General features: G+C 40.1%; 1 protein-coding gene across 1 annotated transcript; it reads right to left on the bottom strand.

The window, feature by feature from the left end:
- Positions 1 to 20926: 20926 nt before the first annotated feature.
- On the bottom strand, positions 20927 to 22300 carry LOC134934537 (paraneoplastic antigen Ma2 homolog). The gene has a single exon (XM_063929960.1). It carries the CDS (start codon positions 22298 to 22300, stop codon positions 20927 to 20929), a length of 1374 nt encoding a protein of 457 aa, XP_063786030.1.
- Positions 22301 to 22652: the final 352 nt, after the last annotated feature.

The raw sequence follows: 22652 nt of genomic DNA, 5'->3' as shown, positions 1-22652 counted from the left end.
CATACTAATTGGTGAAGCGCAGTTTGGAATATTTCTTCTTTTTTCGTTTGTGCTATTCTCTTCACCTATATTCTTTCACTGCTGCTAACATGCTATCATTTAGAGAAAATAGAAGAGAGCTTTTTGATAGCTTATTCTCAAATGATAAGATTGACCCTCCTATCACTACCTCCGATATAGATTTATCAACTGTCCTTCATAAACTTGATGGGGCAGTTTTGAAAGAAAATCGATTGTGGTGGGAGATAAATACTTTAGAGCGGTATCAAGCAGACGGCTTGATGCCGAAAGGACTCAAGTTGGTAAAAGTCCCATCCTTTGATTCCTATAATGAGGATTTCAAAAAAGAATGGGACTTGATTTTAGATCAATGTTCACATCGCCTAATAGATTTAATTTTGAATGAAAGGAAGAAAAATCAACAAAAATTAAATGAAGAGATCTCAAATCTCCAAACCTCTATAGAACCTTTTAAAGAGTTAGAGGATGTAAGAGAAGCAGAGATTGAGATCATCAGGAAATTGAATAAAGAAACTAGAGAGTTGAGGGATAAGAAGAAGAGGAAATATCAAAGAGATCTAGATAGTTCTCGTAATTCTGAAAAATTGCCTGCAAAAGAAGGGAATGGAAGTAATCAGGTACATATCCCTAAAACCCAGAGAAAAATTAGACAAATGAATACGTTTAATCATAGGGAAAGAGAGGAGGAATGGAAAGAACAGCCCGTAAATTATCCATAGAAAAATCGCTTCCGTGATCTTAATAAGCCTTATGTCAATTGGAGGAATAATTATCCATCTAGAAACTGGAATGTATATAGAGGGAGAAATCATCACAGTGACGAAATACCAATGGAAAGGGCTCGCCACAGTGATGATTGGTACAAACATGATAGCAATGACAGATATGGGTCTCCTTTTTTAGGGCGCATTTAACAAGAAAGAAGGAGATTATAAATAAAAAGATAAAGAAAAATAAGAAAGGAAAGAGAGGAGGCATTCCAAAAATACAAAAAAAAACACAAAAAACCATTGGGATTAACTGTGAGTAGTGAAGTACAAAAACCAGATGTTATAACAAATAATGCAAAAATATTTAATCTTAGTAAGAGGGTTTTAACGTTAGATGAGGAAAAAGTTCTCAAACGAGGACTTAAGTTTGCTCCTACAAGTCAAACTGATTAATTTGATTTCTATATAGATCTCCAGAAATTTATACGTAAATTGACTGTAAAAAAAAATTTTGCAGCTAAAGAGAGCGTTCAGACTGAGGATACTGGAGAGTCTTCAGGTCATCAGTTTAGAACAAAGTCTTCATTCTATCCCACACAGATAAAGGGAAGTTTTCTTGATTGTTTCAGTAAGTTAGTGCTTGATGATGTAGAACAAGTGCTTAGAAAAAAGAGAAGAAATTGTAATCTAACCAGAAAAGCATGGCAGGCATTAAAAATTCTAAGGAAAGATGAACAGTTAATTATTAAGCCTGCTAATAAGGGTGGAGGGGTGGTTCTTGTGGATAGAGAAGATTATATTAAGGAAATTGATCGTCAATTAAAGGAAGGTGGGACATATAGTAAATTGTAGAGTGATCCCACCTCTAGAATTGCAAAAGCTCTTATTGTTTTGACACAGGAAGCTTTGTCCAAAAATGTCATTACAAAAATGGAATATGAATATATAAATATTCAATATCCATCGGTACCCACTATATATACTTTTCCAAAAATCCACAAGGACCCCCTCCACTCTCCTGGTAGACCTATAATATCAGGCACAAACAGTATCACCTTGAACTTGTCATCTATAGTAGATCACTATTTACAACAGTTAGTAAAACAGACGAGATCTTATCTAAAAGATACAGGTGATGTATTAAATATCTTGAGTGGGATCGTTTGGAATGAGAATGACATCCTAGTTAGTGCAGATGTCTCCACACTGTATACAATTATACAGGAGGATAAAGGTGTGGAGGCAGTTAAGTATTTTATGGATTTATCTGATTATTCTGATGATTTGAAGGATTTTTTGATTGCTGGTATTAGATTTATTTTAAACAACAATTATTTTGTGTTTGGAGGTACATATTATGTGCAGCAGGTTGGCACCGCTATGGGCACCAGGTTCGCCCCCAGCTATGTCAACCTATTCATGGCCTACTGGGAGGACACCAAGGTGCTGTGTGAAGGCGGGCTGGGGTCGAACCTGGTGCTCTGGTGTCGCTTTATCGACGATCTGTTGTTTATATGGAGAGGAAGTATGGAGGATTTACAATGTTTCTGTGAACAACTTAATCAAAATTATTTTAATATTAAGCTGACTATAGTCATGAGTCATAAAGAAATTACTTTCCTCGACTTATGTATCTATATTAGGGAGAATTCGTTAGAGACAAAATTGTATCGCAAACCAACCGACTCCAATTGTTTCATTGAGAAAAATAGCCAGCATCATGTAAACTGGTTAAAAAGCATCCCCTATAGTCAATATATGAGGGTAAAATGTAATTGTACGGAGGAAGAAATATGTAAGTGTCAGATTTCAGAAATGACTAATCGATTTTTAGAAAAAGGATATGAAAAAGAATTGTTGATGGAGGCCAATCAAAAAGTAGATAGGTTGGAAAGGAAGAATCTCCTTGGAGGAAATATGAATCAAGATAAGAATATAAAGAAAAAGAAAAAGGACACTACGCAATGGTCAATCATATCTGAATATAACTCACAACATAAAGAAATTGAAAAAGTCTTCAAAAAACATTGGAATGTACTCAGAAAAGACCCCATTATAGGAGAGGCCATACCTGTTAGACCTGGTTTTATTTATAGGAGATCCAAAAATCTAAAAGATAAACTTGTGCATAGTTCAATAGAACCCGTAAAAAGGAGTAGTATACGCACACAGGGTTTTCATCGCTGTGCGATGTGTAACATGTGTAGGATCACCAAAGGAGTGAGTAAAATCAAAGAATTTGAAGTGAAAGGAACAAAATATAATATAACAGAATTCTTGACATGTAATTCAAAAAATGTGATCTATGCTATTGAATGTGAAGGTGGACTTGTATATATAGGCAAAACCACTAGATGTTTGAAAATAAGATTATCTGAACATCTTTATAACATTTAAAAAGGAATAGACACATTAACTTTCTTCTTATTTTAAAAATATCCATGGGTGTAGCCCAACTGGAATAAAATCCTTTTGGGCAGAACAACAGATAAATCCAACTTGGCGCAATAGAGATATTGATGTGAGATTAGCAAAATCTGAAATGCGCTGGATTTATAAATTAGGGACTTTAATACCGCATGGTTTGAACAGCGATTTCGAGCTCAAATGGTTTTTACAGTCCTAATGATGCTCTCTTCACTTTTCTCTCTTTTTTCTCATAAAGTCTATGTTTATATGATGTAACTCTATGTATATTGCATATACGTTGTGAATATGTAGCAATAAGAATGTTCTTATAATTTTATAATTTTTATATATCTTATATTGATGCTGGGATGGCAAAAGTACCTCACAGTATGTCCCCTGAACACAACTATCCAAACACCAAGTGGATGGATTATTAAACAAGCACAGAATGTCGAACTACGTGTGTGACAGCTCTATGGAACGCAAACAGGAAGTTTGATGTCTGACTTGGACCGCAAACGTCACATCAGGGTGACGTACTTCCTGTCTAGTACTCAAAATCTAATAGTGGAACGCATGCACTGCTGAGTGACGCACTTCCGAGATTAATGCCGGAACGCCACCTGATAATCCAGGTGTATTGGATATGATTAATATGTAGGGGTATATAAAGGGGTTAGGATTAAGTGTGAATTATGTTTCTGATGAAGGTCGTATGACCGAAAACACGTTTGAGCAATATTAATTCTACTGTTGGACCGCTGTGACCCTGCACCAGGACGCTGAAAGATCCATCCTGACTATATCCATCTGGCACTGACAGACTTCTGGGACTGGAGAACAGGGGGAATTCCGTCTTGGGTGAACACCATACTGTGTGGTGATATATGCATTGTTTTTAATTGTTAAATGTGAGTGTAATTGTCTATTAAAGTCTGTTTATTTTATTCAGACTCTATTGCACTATATATATTTGTTTAAAGTTTCAGTACTGCAGAGTGAGATCTCAGAATTTAGAAGAAACAACCATTTATGTGGATGATATGCAAAATATATTCTTTTCCCATGTGAGTGGAACCAATAAAAGGGATCGATAAGGCTGAATACCATCTGGTGTTGCACTATTTGTTCTTCTGTTTCTATTTTATAGATTTACGGATCTTCTTCCTAAAAGGATGTATTTTTAATGAGTATTATTTATGAAATTGTTCACAATGTTTTTATGACTTGTGGTACTACACAATTTTCTAAGAGGTGTCAAATATTTATGGTAGCGCCACATGTTCTCTCTACTTGGGTGAAAACTGAATCTATATATATTTAAGATTTAGATTTATAGATTAGATTACATTTGGTACACATAAACACAGTACTGTATATTTTGAATTGGGTCACCTTGCTATGTATCGTTTGATTATATAGTTTGGGTCACATACTAATATTCCATAAATTTACAATAGATACAGTACCTTCAATGTGCTTTGCATTTATTTTGTTCCCATACCTTTCCTGTGTGAAGTGCACAATTCGCATAGTTTGGGATTTATTGGACTACCTTTTAGTATCCTTAGTCAGGGCTGCCGAGACATACAGTAGGCTTGGCTAAATCTGGGAGGCCTGGCCCCACCCACTTTGAAAAAGTAAATGATAAATGCTATGCAGTCTGCCTCCTCCATAAAGTTTGGCATTTACAATAAAAACTGGATTATACTGTATCACAAAATATTCCTCCCACTGCAACCCATTGCCATGTAATTATTATGTCCCTGCTCCATTTCACTTGCATAATAATGTAAGCATTCTACATGAACATAATATATGTTGAACACAAACATCAGGTAAAATTAATTTCAACAACAGATGAATGGAAAACCTATAGAATACTTGTTTGTGTAGGGAAAGGTAAAATTAGCAGGCATACTGTATATATTGCCACATAATACAGTTGATCACTGATATACCCTCAATTTGAAATTCCGGTACATTTCTAGAGGTCCTATCTGAAGAAAGACATAAATGAAATAGTAAAAAAAAATCAGGTAAAAAAGGTGCCAATGGTGCATGACAGGCAGGAAAGGTTGCAAGTGAGAAACATGTACACCCTAAAGTAGAGAATAAAGATGGTTGAAATGTTCAAATATATTCAGAGAAGGGGTGCGTGGTATGGCACTGGTTGAATGACTGCACCTTACGTCAACCCCTACATATCTCTCATTTCAGGTTATAAACCAAATATTGTTCAGAAAACACTTGTTGACAAATGCACAAATAGAGATTTGTTTCCTTTTCATTTTCATTGGCTCCTCACGCTCTCATGAGACCTTCCAGCTTCAAGCACCTTACCATGATCAGATACTAACATTAACTGGCTCCCGTGCCTGACAAACAGCCTTCAACAACCTGAGGACATCCACTCCAGAGCACTCACAGAGAGTGCTACATTAAGAGGGCTTTGCAACTTCCTTGGAGCTGAACATACTGCATACCTCATCCACCAGACACCTGGAAGCCTGGAACAGTCTGTTTGCTAAATATGTTTCCATTCACCATATGAATGAGTGATGCCACCTAAACTATAGACAAATAACATAATAAGAGCCTCTCTTGAGAGGCTGACCCTATTATATTGATGGTCCCCTCACTTTATAATACAAGGTAACATTTTGAGTGCTATTGGATTTAATTTTAATTGGCTTTATAATCTGGGAGCCAAACCTATATTCTACACCTAAAACAGGCTGAATTTACTAAACTGTGGCTTTTGTCAGCGGTTTTGACCCTGATATAAAAAAATGCCACTAATATTAAATGTAAAACCAACTGTGTTTTGCATTTAATATTATTGTAATTTGAATTTTGGGTTAAAGCTGACACTTAGTAAATCTAGCCCTAGATCTCTATTCATCCTGAGACCTCCAACTTTTTATTCCTCCCACTGAAAAGTTGCAGTTAAGAACCAACTTTCTATATTACTGTTAAAGTACATATATTAATTGGACCCTGGGGATAATGTTGGAAACATGTTTTTATTATGTTTGATACTATAGTTAAAGTTCACATCTACTATATTTGTGTCATACTATCATGTTGTGCAGTAGGAGTTTTTCATTGGAATTTCATAACTATTAATTAATATTTCCTACTTTTATTGAATATATTACATTATAATTATATTTTGTTACTATAACATGGACTACTTCAAAATATGATTATAGCATTAATAAATAATAAAACATTTTAATTAAATACAATACTCGGGTAAAAAAGTAATTTTGATTATAACAGGCATTAAACAAAGTTTATAGTCTGATTGTTTATGGTATTCTGTAAGCCATAAGGCAAATATATGAAGGAATGAGTATTTGGGTACAATAGGGATGGAAAACAAAAGTGACTAATATATTTTTCAACCATGGAATGGGTGAAGGCTAATTGTAAACAGTAAAATGATTTCCCATTGTTAGGTGATTTTGAATCTGAATGTTCTATTTCTTTAAATTCAATACAAAAGTATAAATATAATATTGATAAAGGTATTGAGCTGACATTTATATATAATGTCACACGTTTCTATATAATAATCCAATTTATTAAACCATTTTTTCTCAGTAGGAATGGAGGGTGTTTTCAGTGAGCAGACAGTATAGCTGTCATGTCTCCAGTGTCAGCAAGTTGATTCTTTCTGTTTTTTTAAACTGATATAAAAGTTACATTTAGAAGCCACACAGGTGCCTCTAACCCATAGGTTCCCAAACTGTGTGCCGTGGCTCCCTGGGGTGCCTCGGGACACTTGCAGGGGTGCCCTGGGTTGGTGGTCCAGGACCAATTCAAATTATTCATGGTAAATATAATAGGCAAAACCAGTGCTGGTGGCTGCCAGTCATAAAATATGTGGCCAAACAGAAGCAAATCTTGTCCCTCACCACATAACTGACCCTAAGCAGTGGCGTAACTACTGCCCCCGCAGCCCTCACGGTGGCTTGGGGGCGAGGGGCTGCGGGGGCGCCGCCACTGATTTAGAGCAGATTGACATGCGGACGAGCGTCCGCATGTCAATCTGCTGTCTCCTCTCCCTCCCTGCTGTAACAGGACGGGACACGGAGGGCACAGCGCGCCGCGCGCACCTCTCCAGTGTCCATCCTGCGTCTCCGTCCGTCTGGTCTAATAATGGAAGTGCCGTTCGTGAGCTCTGATTGGCTCACGAACCGGCACTTCCTTTATTAGACCAGAGAGACGGAGATGCAGGAGGGACATGAGAGAGGCGCGCGCTGTGCCCTCCTTGTCCCTCCTTCACAGCAGCGAGGGGGGGGGACACTGAGGGGGCATGTATGGCACTGAGGGGGCATGTATGGCACAGGGGGCATATATGGCACTGAGGGGGCATATATGGCACTGAGGGGGCATGTATGGCACAGGGGGCACTGAGGGGGCATATATGGCACTGAGGGGGCATGTATGGCACAGGGGGCACTAAGGGGGCATATATGGCACTGAGGGGGCATGTATGGCACAGGGGGCACTGAGGGGGCATATATGGCACTGAGGGGGCATGTATGGCACAGGGGGCACTGAGGGGGCATATATGGCACTGGGGGGGGCACTGAGGGGGTATATATGGCACTGGGGGGGAAGTGTGGGGGCATATATGGCACTGGGGGGGTACTGAGGGGGATATATGGCACTGCATGTGTACCTGGCACATGGTAGGGCTATATTTGGCACTGGGGGCACGTGAGCACCTGGCACTGTGGGGGAATATCTGGCACTGGGGGCATATGTGGCACTGGGGGAGGGGGGGCTATATTTGGCACTGGGGGCATGTGAGTACCTGGCACCGTGGGGGAATATGTGGCACTGGGAGCACAGCCCTAGCAACAAGCACTACCCCCTAGCAACGAGCATGACACCCAGTGCATGAAACTCCTGGCAATGAGCATGACACCCAGTGCATGAAACACCTGGCAACGAGCATGACACCCAGTGCATGAAACACCTGGCAACGAGCATGACACCCTGAGCATGAAAACCCCTGGCACCGTGCATGGAACCAAGAGCATGAAACCCCTGGCAACGAGCAGGTAATTTTAAAGTAATTAGAAGCCTTACTGTAGGACTTAATGTGTAATGGGCATTACGGTGTGTGGCATAATGTATACCGGACATTGCGGTGTGTGTCATAATGTGTCACAGGCATTACGGTGTGTGGCATACTATATCACGTGCATTATGGTATGTGGTATAATGTCTCAGGGGCATTGCAGTGTGGCATAATGTATAACGGGCATTGCGGTATGTGTCACAGGTATTATGGTGTATGGTATACTATATCACGGGCATTGTGATATGTGGTATAATGTCTCAGGGTCATTGCAGTGTGTGGCATAATGTATCACGGACATTGCGGTATGTGTCATAATGTGTCGGGCATTACTGTGTGTTGTATACTATATCACGGGCATTGTGGTATGTGGTATAATGTCTCAGGGTCATTGCAGTGTGTGTCATAATGTGTCACAGGCATTGTATGTGCTATAATCTATCAGGGGCATTGCATTGTGTAGCATAATGTATAACGGGCATTGCGATTCCTGTCGTCATGTGTCACAGGCATTATGGTGTGTGGCATAATGTGTCACAGGCATTACGGTGTGTGGCATAATGTGTCACAGGCATTACGGTGTATGGCATAATGTGTCGGGGGCATTATGGTGTGTGCATATTGTGTCATGTGCATTATTGTGTGTGGCATAATGTCTAAGGGCCATTGCAGTATGTGGCATAATGTATACTGGGCATTACTATAAGGAGGAAAAATGGCAAATAATGTAAGGGGCATGAATCAGGATTATTTTTCTTTCCAGTGGTGGCTAACGTCTGGGCGTGCAGGTTGCAAAACTGGGGGTATAAGGAAGTCTTTTCCTGCAATACCACGCCCCTTTATGCAAAGCCACGCCCATTCCAACGAAGCCACACACCCTTTTTGGCGCGCGCATGTGGGATGGTGGATTGGGGAGGCGCTGGAGAATTTTTTGGCTTGGGGGAGAAAAACTTCTAGTTACGCCACTGACCCTAAGGATGACATATAAACGCCATCTACTTAATGTAATATTTCTTTCTAAATTTCTCAATAATACATTTTTGGCCTAGGGGTGCCGTGAAAAAAATTCTGATATTCTAGGGCGCCGTGATTCAAAAAAGTTTGGAAACCACTGCTCTAACCTTATGTTATATCATACACACACATATATATGTATGTATATATATATATATATATATATATATATATATATGTAATCTCATATCTTGCTGATGATATTGATTATATTTTAGCAGTAATATCTTTTACATACATAGCCTAAATACCAGGGATTTTTCCAGTGCACGCGCAACCCGGACAGGGGTCTATACATAATTTTTCTAAAACAGTTAAATCCCCCATTACCCTAATCCTCATCTAACCTTCTGTGCCATCCAATGATAAAGATCAGGAATAAATTAATATATCAACCTAAAAGACATTGGCAACCCTTCCCGAAAAGTCCCTTAAGGTTGCTATTAATTAGAATTTGAAACATTATGGGGTAAATTTACTAAGATGGGAGTTTTTTTTTAGAACTGGCGATGTTGCTTATAGCAACCAATTAGATTCTACTTAACATTTATTTAGCTGCTTCTAGAAGATAATAGATAGAATCTGATTGGTTGCTATGGCCAACATCACCAGTTCTAAGAAAACTTAGTAAATTTACCCCTCTGGGTGCATTAATTAACCCACATGGCATAGAAACATCGGCAGATAAGAACCACTTGGCCCATCTAGTCTGCCCCCTTTTTTTACATTGTTTTTTTATCTCTAACCTTATTTGATCCTTATTTCTTTGTAAAGGATATCCTTATGTCTATCCCATGCATGTTTAAATTGCTCTACTGTCTTAACCTCTACCACCTCTGATGGGAGGCTATTCCACTTGTCCACTACCCTTTCTGTGAAGTAATTTTCCACAAATTTCCCTGAACCCCCCCTTCCCCTCCCCCTCCAGTCTCAGTGCATGTCCTCGTGTTCTATTGCTTCTCTTCATTTGGAGAATGTTTCCCTCCTGGACTTTGTTAACACCCTTGATATATTTGAAAGTTTCTATCATGTCCCCCCTTTCACTTCTCTGCTCCAAACTATACATATTGAGATTTCTTAGTCTTTCTGGGTTTGTTTTGTGATGTAGGCCATGCACTATTTTATTTACCCTTCTTTGTACAGTTTCTAATGTATTAATATCCTTTTGAAGATATGGCCTCCAGAATTGAACACAGTATTCTAGATGAGGCCGTACCAATGACCTATACAGTGGCATTATTCTTTCTTTCTGCTGCTGATTCATCTCCCAATGCAGCCAAGCATCTGACTATCCTTCCTTATTGCCTTGTTACATTGCTTACCTGCCTTTAAGTCATCTGAAATAGTGACTCCTAGATCCCTTTCCTCCTCAGTAGTTTCCAGTATAGTGCCATTAATACTATATTTAGCCTTTGGATTTTTGAGACCCAAGTGCATGATTTTGCATTTTTTGGCATTAAACTGTAATTGCCACACTCTTGACCATTCCTCTAGTCTACCTAGATCCGCAATCATTTGTTTTACCCCACCTGGTGTGTCTACCCTGTTGCATACCTTTGTGTCATCTGCAAAAAGGCATACTTTCCCTTTAATGCCATTTGCAATGTCACCAATAAAGATATTAAAAAGCACTGGTCCAAGTACAGATCCCTGGGGTACTCCACTGGTAACATTTCCCTCCTGTGAATGCACTCCATTTACCACAACTCTCTGTTTTCTATCCTTCAACCAAGATCTTATCCATTCAATAATCCTAATATCCAATCCCAAACTTTCAAGTTTATTTAGCAGTCTGCAATGTGGAACAGTGTCAAAAGCCTTACTAAAGTCTAGATAAGCTATATCCATGGCTCCATCTTTATCCATTACTTCAGTCACACAGTCAAAAAAGTCAATAAGATTTGTTTGACATGATCTCCCGCCAGTGAATCCATGCTGTTTGGGATCCTGTAAATTGCCGGATTTGAGATAATCTACAACTCTTTCTTTTAAGAGTGTTTCCATCAATTTCCTTACTACTGATGTAAGACTCACTGGTCTGTAGTTGTTTGCCTCTTCCTTGCTTCCCCTTTTGTGCAGTGGGACTACGTTTGCTCTTTTCCAGTCCTCTGGAATTACGGCATGACTGTGTACTCATAATAAACATGTACTCATAATAAACGTGGTTTACATGACATTATAGGCTACTTTGACACAGTCATGAATTAATGTTCAAATCCCTACAGTGAATACAAGGATGCAATCAATGGTACAAGTATGGTGGTACAGGCCAGTAAAGTGAACAGTTGGCAGCCAGTACGCCATATCACCCTACCACCTTACCGCTGGCAATACTGTAGCTGCACACACTATGCTAACTGCACTGATTCTCCTACTCAGTACCCAATGACATATTACAGCCCTCTGATGGCTTCTAAAGCCTCAGAAGCCAAGCTCCCAGTAGTGCAACACACAGGTGACATCATTATGTCATGTGCGCTATGAGGAGCCTCCTGCACTGAATCTGTCTGATTCTGTCAATGGCAGCGTGTAGCCCAGTGGGAAATAAGATGAACTGCCCAGCAGACACTCCAATCTCCAGCCCAGCAGACAGCCCAGCCTCCAATGCAGTTGACACCCCAGCCTGCAGCCCAGTTGACATCCCAGCGGTAAGCCAAGCAGACACCCCAGCCATCAGCCAAATGGACAATTCAGCAGTTAGCCCAGCGGTCAGTCCTGCAGTTAGCCTTGACAGGTAAGTTGTGGTCTGTGGGCAGATGCACTGCACAGGGGGATGCTGCACAGTGGGACGTTGCATAAGCCTCTGTGATACAGTAACTAGAAAGAAAAATTGTGAGAGATGATGGTGTAGCTGGGATACAGATGGGGAGATAATGGTGTGGCTGAGAGACACAGCGGGAAATGATGGTATGGCTGAGAGATGCAAGGGGGACATGATGGTGTGGCTGAGAGATGATGGGAGGACATGATGGTGTGGCCGAGAAATGCAGGGTGAAGGAAGTGGCACAGGTGGCACAAGTCTGGTTTAACTTCTGTTATGATAATGACCTTGGTTTTATTCATACACAAACAGGCATCTTCTGTACCATTCGATCTCCTACATGAATAGTGAATACCAACTCAAGACACTTTCTGCAAAGTGAGGATCTTTTTTTTTTTTAGGTTCCTCGTGAGAAAACATCATACAGTGCATCTGGAAAATATTCACAGTGCTTCACTTTTTCCACATTTTGTTATGTTACAGCCTTATTCCAAAATGGAATAAATTTGTTTTTGTCCACAGGTTCTCCCGGCCAGCCACAGGAGCTGTGCTGGCCGAAAGGTACTCCTGAAATGCAAAAGCATTGCCGCTGTGTGATGCTTTTGCAGTTCTGCAGGGGGGGCAGTACTGACATGCGGGGCGGACTAGCCCAGTGCTGGGCATCCCCCCGCATGTCTGAGTGCCTGATCGTAGCTGTGCTAAATTTAGCACAGCTACGATCAACTCGGAATAACCCCCATTGTGTGTAGAATTTTGAGGACAAAAATTATTTATTCCATTTTGGAATAAGTCTGTAACATAACAAAGTGTGGAAAAAGTGAAGCACTGTGAATACTTTCTGGATGAACTGTATACAGATGTGTCCATCCTCATTGCACCAGTGAACAGGTTACACGGGCGCATGCATCATGATTGCAATTAGCCATGCCCACATGCGACCCATTCAAGGGAGCATATGCACCATGAGAACCTATGGATAGTTGATGTGTACATGGTGCACCCGAACAGCCACGGGCATGCTAGTTGTGGCAATTGACTCACGATTGTCAGGGCTAGTGGCAAAGATGAGGGCTGTTCCATTTGTAAGTAAGATGTATTTGGAATGAAATGGAAACAATGCTTCTGAAGTGTCAAGAAACGGGTTGCATCCCATGTTGACACGCCCGTTTTGAGTAACCATGCACCTTGTGTCATGTGGCAATGCCCAGTTTTTGAATGGCATGCTTACAGTACAACTGAGAAATTTTTACTTGCACCACTGGATGCAATCCACCATTTTTCTTGCATATGAAGAAAAGTCCTTCTCCAAGCAGAGATTTTGAAGCCTCTATTGAGAGTCTGTGTGATGTAATCTTCTAATGCCTCAAATTCTGGGTGAGATATTGTGAACAAACACCACTATGTAGTTGGACTCCAGGTACTATCTATGGCATAATCATGGGGTCTATGAGGTGGCAAAGAATCCACTATCATAACTTCTTGATAGACCACAGGAATAATATTATTGTAACTGACAAGGTATGTACTGGTACAGAAAACTGTCTTGCTGCCCAATCTTTTAGTGGTTTCTACTAAAACAGCCAGAGAATAACAAAATAAAAGGAGAGCTGGGGAACTTTACACTGTAAAACATTATAACTTTAAGGCACCCTATAGACAATGTGAGAGGTGCAGTCTATTATTTGATGGGACCTGCTGACATAGATTTAGCATCCTGGCTGTGATAGAGATGGAAGTCTCTCTGGATATGTTGGACAACTGAAGAACCTCTACCAGAGCCGGCCATAGGTATAGGCAAACTAGGCAATTGCCTAGGGCATTTGATATGCCTAGGGGCATCAGCAGTTTCTGCTGATTAAAATGACATGCGGCATGCCTATATTCTGTGTAGCATTTCATGTGCAGACACAGCCACAGTCTCACACAGTATATAATCATGCTGCATATCATTTTAATCAGTAGAAGTTGCTTGTGCATCCTAGCCAAAATAAGATGCATTTTGATTAAAAAAAAGGTACCAGACGTTAGCATTGAATCAAGATTTAGGAGGACACACCTGTATCCAAGAGGAGGCAGAGGTCACAGTGTTAGTGGCAGTGTGATTGCTGTGTGCATGTGAGTGGGTTGGTTGTGCAGTAGTGTTCGGAACATATGTAAGGGGCACTATGCGTGTCATTATGTGTATAAGGGCATTAATAATGTGCGGCATATGTGTAAAAGGGTACTACTGTATGTGTGTCATTATGTGTATAAGGGCATTAATAATGTGCAGCATATGTGTAAAGGACATTATGTGTAAAAGGGCATTAATAAAGGTTGGCATAATGTGTAAGGCGCATTATGTTTATAAGGACATTAATAATGTGTCTCATATGTGTAAGGGGCGTTACTGTGTGGGATTATGTGCATAAATGCATTACTAATGTGTGGCATTATGTGTATAAGGTGCTCTACTATGTGGCATTGCATATAGAAAGGGCACTACTGTGTCATCTAATGTGAATAAAGAGCAATAGGGTGTGGTGTAATGTGAATAAGGAGCAATTCAGTGTGATGTATTGTGAATAAAGGGCTCTACTGTGAGGAGTAATGTTTATAAGGTAAAGTGATACTACTGTGGGATGTAATATGAATTATGGACACTATTGCATGATCAAATGTGAATGAAGTTGCAGTACTGTGTGGCGTAATTGGAATTGGGGTTACTATTGTGTGGCCATGCCCCTTGCCAGCAAAAACACACCCCTTTTTGGGCTGTTCCCAAAATATAGGGGGTACAAACACCAAAATAAGGACTGCTGTGGGTGAGTAGTGATGGTGCTGGGAAAGAGGTGTCAGGTCAGAGGCGGAACCAGCGGTGGTGCTAGGGGGAACCAGCCAAAATCTTGCCTAGGGCATCATTTTGGTTAGGGCCGGCTCTGACCTCTACCACTTCTATGTCATTATAATTGCCAGCAGCTTTGCTGTCCAGTAGGGCTGACAGTTTGGCATGTTACAATGTTAAGAAGAACTTAACCAAAAGCAGTGGAATTCTCCCTGTAACTGACCCTTTCTCCTGAAGTGGCTCTTTGAGATGTCTGCCAGTTTTAATTGAAAAATGAATCAAACGTTCCACAGTTCCAGAAACAGGGTACTTTCACCAGCTTCAATATGCTGTAACCCTGGTTATGAATGCTTCTAATGAAGAGTTACAATAGACGTGCCTCCACCCAAGCTCTATATCGCTTAAATTTGTTTTGGGTTTTAGGCTTGCTTGGGTAAGCCTAAGTAATACATGTAATCTTCACTTAGTTGATGATACACTATTTACCTTAGATTAATTGTTCTTGTTTTCAGTCATCAAGTCTTCTCTGATCAACTATCCGGAACAGGTTTTATGGTAAGTATATAACATTTATTATTATATCTTTACTCCGCATCAAATATATTATACTTCAGTATTATATTGAAACATTTTTGGAGAAAATTAATTATCAACATTCAATAAATACAATAAACATATAAGATCTATCACATCAATTACAGTCTATCATATTAAATATATATTAGTGACCCGGGTCCTCAGAAGTCTTTAATGAGCTCGTTGGGGCCCTTATCATTACCGAGAGTTATTGTTTTTAGTGTTAACACAAGATTTGGATTACTCGGTTACAATCCATTAGTCATCCTCCTGGCGTAGGTGTTTATTCTTTTAAGTCATAAATTATATTCCTCCGGATGTATATTTCTAAGCTCAGTGGGTATACTTTTGTATACTTTCTACTACTATTTATAATCCATATGGGGAATAGAGTATCTGTAGAAAGTCTTGATCTCACAATCTTCTATTATCTGCTTGTAGATAGTGTTATAATAAGCTAACACTCAATCTTGTCATTTCACCGCAGTCTTTACTAGTAATAGATGGTGTCAAATAAATTATAGAATAGTAGTTATTTAGCTTAGGTATTAACACTTGGATTTATATATTTAGTTCCTCTCTCTTTCTTCTTCTCTAAATCTGAATGTAGGTCACAGGAACTATTATAAATAATAGACTGGTTTATATATAATTCAGTGTCATTCACTTAGGACCCTCAGTCTTTGATGCTGTTAGGCACAACTAGTTAGCAAATAGAGTCTACTTGTAATATTATCTCTGTCTCTGCTTATTAGTTAGTTAATATTATCCAGAGAGACCACTAGGGGGAGCTCGTGATACATATAAATATATGTGTGCCCATTAAATTATTTCATTGGAGGAAATAATATGAGGTGTGTATGAGTGATGTATGTGTGGTTCAATCCCACCTCCTCTTTTCCGATGTCACTCCCCTGACTCCTCCTTTAATGCTCTGCGGCTCATCTACGTCTGTCATTCAGCGTCTAAGCCACAGCTGCAGCCGCCTCTCCTACCGTCTTCCTTCAGTTTTCCTCTGACGCACTTCTCCCAGCGTCAGCGATCTCCTGACACTCCTGGAGGGATAGCCGGGCTAACTGTAAGTTTATTTACCCGTCACTATACTCCTCCGTCTTCCTTCAATGACCGACACGATGTCACAGTCTTTGCACTCCTTCTCTACTCTCCTCCGGTATTCGCGATCAAGGTCCCGGCGGGCTGCAGGCTCCTCCAGAGCTACCGCTCCGTTCGTTGCTCTCCCCCGTACTGCCCTTCTCCAACTGTCAAAACCCTCCAACTGCTGTCGGCTCTCGTGGCTTCTCCCGCTCGAGGCACATCCTTCACATCCACGAGGGCTTCCAGCAATTTCTAGCAATTTCCCCATCCATACCTTTCAGTTCAATTGGAACAATATATAGTAAACCTACACAACTTTATCACATTTATATTATCTATATATATATATATATTTTTAAATACATTTGATTTGTTAACCATGTACTTTGTTTAACCAGTGGGTTACACTCTCCCCCTGGTGATTCCATTAAATTAAACATCATGGGATCACCAAATTATCTACATATCAGATAGAACATAAAAATAAGGCCAGTAAGACTCAATATTATAATGAGTGATTACTCTGGGAATAATCTCTGGAGTCCCCAACTGGTCGTAAGTCATCATAAGAGGGGGTTGTCTATGTCTTTTGGGCCTATCCATATTTCCCGTCTCCCCTCCATTATCACTAAAAGATGAGTAATCTTCTAACCCTTCTGGTCTATTAATGATTTCTTCATCCAATAACTTCCAATCATCTCCTGCCGAGTCAAGACAGTTTCTTTCTTGTCCCATACTAGGGGGATTTGTTTCATATTGACGGTCCATTACATTTTCTGGTTCAATCTCATTTTCATATATTTTTTCTGACTCTTTATAATAACAACCCTGACCTGCCTCTTCTTCCTCTCTATCTTCCTTATCCTCCAACTCTCCTTTGTCCTTTGATCTATCATCCACTCTCTGTCTAGGTGATGTATATGCATTCTTATTCAGTCTTTCCTCATCTTCCAGTCGAACTTCCCTACCTATATGAAGTAGGTTTTGTCTGTGATGGGTTAATATAGCTCCTTTCCCATTTTCCAATTGTATTCTGTATACTGGTAGATCACTAAATTTTTCTATTATAATATAGGGTTCTTCCTTCCATCGGTTGGCGATTTTACATTTTCTAGGCATTCCCAATTGTCGCAGCAATACTCTATCTCCCGGGGACAAAACCTGGTCTCTCACTTTCCGATCATAATAGACCTTGTTTTTCTCTCCACTCTGGCGTGCCGCCCGTTCTGCTAATTGGTAAGCATTAGACAATTCTTGTCTTAATTTTTCGACATACTTCACATGAGATTTATATGAACTTTCTCCTGACGAAACCCCAAAGCTTACATCTATTGGGAGCTTCGCCTCTCGTCCAAACATCAAGTAATATGGAGAATATCCAGTGGTCTCATTCTGGGTGCAATTATAAGCATGTATCAACTGGTCGAGGTAACGTCTCCAATGATGTTTGTTCAATGGACTTAAGGTTCCCAACATATTAAGTAGTGTCCTGTTGAAACGTTCCGGTTGTGGGTCACCTTGAGGGTGATAGGGCGTAGTTCTAGATTTTTGAATCCCACACATCATACAAAGTTCTTTGATCAATTTACTTTCGAAATCTCTCCCTTGATCGGAATGTAGTCTATGGGGAAGTCCATAATGAATAAAGAATTTGCTCCAAAGAGTGTTGGCTACCGTGGAAGCTTTCTGATTTGGTGTTATGTAAGCTTGAGCATATCTGGTAAAATGGTCGGTTACTACCAAAATATTACATTTTTTTCCTTGCTCTATTTCCAGAGTGAGAAAGTCCATGCATACTAAATCCAACGGGCCATTACTTTTAATGTTTACTAAAGGGGCCACGCGATTAGGTAAGGTTTTCCTGATTATACATTTTCCACAATTCCTACAATACTGGTCTACTTCTTTGGATAGGTTTGGCCAATAAAACCTATCGGTTACTAGCTTTAAAGTCTTCTCAACTCCCAAATGACCATGTTGGTCATGTAATGCTTGCATACTTCTAATACGATGTTTTCTGGGTAATACAAGTTGATATCGTTCTCTACCATCTGATAGTTGAGTGTATCTGTATAGTATACCTTTCTTCATAACAAAGTTTTTGGTTTGTTTCATTAACAGCTGTATCTCCAACTTCCACTCAGCTGTCATATTGTCAGCTTTCTTATTTATGGCTCCTGGCATCACCCATTTTATACATGGATCTTGTAGTTGTTCTTGTCTAAGCTGATATCTCTTTACTCTTGGTAAATCTTCCAATTCCATTTGGCTAATCCAACAATAGGATAATGGTAGAGCTTCAGCAGTTGCTCCTAAAGCACTTACAACTTCACTTACGGCCATACACATTACTCTCATATTATGGCATATTCCTTGAACCTCCCCTGCAGGTATTTCAATCCACTCCTCATTTTCGTTTTTTTCCACAAATTGTCCGGGTATTCTAGAATGAGAGTCAGCATCTACATTACTTACTCCAGGCCGGTATTTCAAAGAAAAATCATAGAGAGCAAGTGCCGCTAACCACCTGTGCCCAGTTGCATCCAATTTTGCGGTGGTCTGTATATAAGTCAATGGGTTATTATCAGTGTGTATCTCAAATTTCACTCCATACAAATAGTCGTGAAATTTATCCACTACACACCACTTTAATGATAGGAATTCTAATTTGTGTGTGGGATATCTCCTCTCGCTTTCTGATACCCCTCTGCTGGCAAATGATACTGGCCGTAATCCTTCAGAATGTTGCTGGTATAACACTCCTCCCAGTCCACTAGTAGATGCGTCTATATGAAGGACATAGGGTAGACTGGGGTCAGCATATGCCAATACAGGTGCGTGCGTCAAACTATGTTTCAACAATACAAATGCCTCTTCACACTTGTTATTCCATCGCTCCCCAAATGGATCATTGGGATGATGATAATCTCCCTTCATTGCAAGTTTTGAGGTTGTTCCTTTTCTCACATTGGGGTATCCTTTGGTCAGATCCGTTAAAGGTTTTGCTTGAGCTGAATAATTCTGTATAAATCGTCGATAGTATCCACAGAAACCTAGGAAAGATCGTAACTCCTTCAGTTTTGTAGGTCGAGGCCAGTTCATCACAGCCTGAACTTTTTCTGGGTCTGTTGACACTCCATATCTACTAACAATATGCCCTAGGTATTTAACTTCCGATTGACATAAATGACACTTGTCTATAGATAATTTCAGGCCTCCTTCCATCAATCGATCTAGTACTTTGAAAAGTCGACGATTATGTTCTTCAAGAGTGGCCCCAAATACTATGATGTCATCTAAGTATACGATCACTTCTCGGTAATTCATATCCCCGATTATCTTTTCCATAGCACGTTGGAAGGTAGCTGGTGCACCTTTTACACCTTGGGGCATCTGTAGGAATTCAAAAAATCCTAACGGGCATATGAATGCCGTTTTCTCTCTGTCTTCAGACCTCATTGGTATTTGATAATACCCATTTCTTAAATCCAATACAGAGAATAATACACTCCCTTGCAGGCAATCTAAAGCCTCATCTATTCTGGGCACAGTGTATTGATCGGCCACTGTTCGATGGTTCAGGGTCCGGTAATCAATGCACATTCGGAGATTTCCATTTTTCTTTCGTGCTATCACAATCGGGGAGGCGTACGGACTCTTGGATTCCATTATTACTTGGTTTTCCAGTAGACCCTTAAGATGTTTCCTCACGTCCTCAAAATCCGCTGGAGCTATTCTCCTAGAACGTTCTCTAAAGGGGTTTTTATCCGTGAGTCGGATACAATGTTCTATCCCTTTAGCTCTTCCTAAATCCCACTCTCCTGTAGAGAAAACAGGTTCTCGGGATTCCAATTCTGAAATTAATCGTAATTTTTCATCATGTGTGATCTCACTGCCTATAAAACAGACGTCAAAGGGGCTATTGTCTTCTTTCTGAATTATTTCAACAACACTTTCACAGGATGTTGACATCACCTCAGTCCTCTACTCCTCTTTCTTCAACCATTCCATAAGAAGGGAATAAATCCTAGTGTTGGTTCCTATAATCATATGAGGTTCACCCCTACTCTCTGGGACTTCCGGACACACCAGTGCTATTAATGGTATTTGCAGTTTCTCCTCACATTCTTCTTGATAGATTTCTAAGCTAGCCATTATGTATCCTAAATAAGGATATTTCTCCACACTCAAACCCCATATCACTAGTCCCGATAACGGTTGTAGGGGTACATCAGTTAAGTATTTTCTATACCAGTCCTCGAAAATGATTGATACTTGGGATCCACTATCAACAAGTACCTTACAAGGATGTCCATTTATTTTAGCCGTCATTATAGGAGATGGTCCCATCAGTCCATCAGGCAGTACTCCATTCCACCATGTGCTCCCCATCGCGCAGCGACCAACCTCTAGGAGACCTATGGGGGGTTCACAGGTCTCCCTTGTCCGTTTCCCCGATCTTGACCTTCACTGTCAGTGTTATGGGAGGGATTACTATACATCCGGTTCGGGTTCCGATTCAAATTACATTCAAAAGCTCGATGGCCAATCCTCCCGCACTTAAAACAACCCCTGTTATTGACACTGCCCCGTCTACCTCCACTCTGTGTTGAATCACTAGATGTAGTATTCTGGGAAGGGTTGTTGCTGTTTTGTGTAGCAATAAATTGTTCTATCCTCTTGTTCTGTTCCTCCATTAATTTTAATATTTTTTCCTCTAATGGGGAAGTCTCATTCACTGTTTGTATTACCTTAACCTTCTTTACTGTCTTCTCTCTCATCTCAATCAATACTTCTTCTTGTTTGATTTCTTTTAGTATCTCGTTGAATCCAGGAGGTGGTTCTCTTTTTCCGGAACACCTCAATTTCTGTGCTACAGGATCAGTCGTTAAAGCACCTCGTAATACTTGTCTCATACGACTTTTATCTACTTCTTCTCTGGTGATACCTTTTTTTTCTACAATCTTATACAGCAATTTATCAATTCTTATGACATAGGCACTCAATTTCTCTCCAGATTCTTGAAAAGTGTGATGTAATCTTGATAGAAGATCCCCTACATCTTCCATAGTGCCATATGCGTAGTCCAAAGCTTCCAGATAAGTCTCCAGGGTGGCGTTTGGGTTACTTCTCCGGGCAGCTTGTATCATCCCCATAGCAGGTCCTCGTAGACTTTCCACCACTCGTTGTCGCTTTATCTTATCGGGACACTGCCATTCTTCAGCTTGTTGGACGGCTGCTTCTTTCCAGGATTCATAAGGCTCTTCCCCTGTAGGTACGGGCACTATACCAGAGAATATCCTCAACCTCCTATAACTCCCTTCGTAATGCCACCTCTCAAGTTGTGAGACCACCCGTTCCATCATGGTCTCGAATTGTCCCCCATTCATATTTGTAGCATTGTGTCCATTTCCACTAGCCTCTCCTCTATTCACACTCTCAGGCGAGATCATTGCAGAAACGGGAACACTTGTGGAGTCGTCTTCTCGGATATTAGGACCAATAATAGACCATCTTCGTCCGGTTTCTTCATCAGCCATTATCATTAACGGTATTAGGGTAACGTCTAATTCTTTTTCTGTTTCGATTAGTACAGCAATCTTCTTTCCTGCCTCGTCATCCCACTGATCTACTATATTGGGTTTCATTATTCCGTATAGTGTACCCACTTTACGTAATACAGCTTCATCCACGATATCTGATAACTCTCCTCCTACTCCAATACACTTTCTGGGGTTTACCCCCTTCCTCTGACACCAAAGATAAATGTCATCTCCAGTTAGCCCTTCCATTTGATCGGGTTAAATTAATTATTCTTACGACTACTCACTGGGATCTCAGCAGTGCCTCCATTAATGTAACCCTGGTTATGAATGCTTCTAATGAAGAGTTACAATAGACGTGCCTCCACCCAAGCTCTATATCGCTTAAATTTGTTTTGGGTTTTAGGCTTGCTTGGGTAAGCCTAAGTAATACATGTAATCTTCACTTAGTTGATGATACACTATTTACCTTAGATTAATTGTTCTTGTTTTCAGTCATCAAGTCTTCTCTGATCAACTATCCGGAACAGGTTTTATGGTAAGTATATAACATTTATTATTATATCTTTACTCAGCATCAAATATATTATACTTCAGTATT

The sequence above is a fragment of the Pseudophryne corroboree genome, chromosome 6 (genome assembly GCF_028390025.1).
Source record: "Pseudophryne corroboree isolate aPseCor3 chromosome 6, aPseCor3.hap2, whole genome shotgun sequence".
NCBI classification, from domain to species: Eukaryota; Metazoa; Chordata; class Amphibia; order Anura; family Myobatrachidae; genus Pseudophryne; species Pseudophryne corroboree.
Note: the sequence above shows the minus strand (reverse complement) of the source record. Positions and strands in the feature narration are given on the sequence as shown.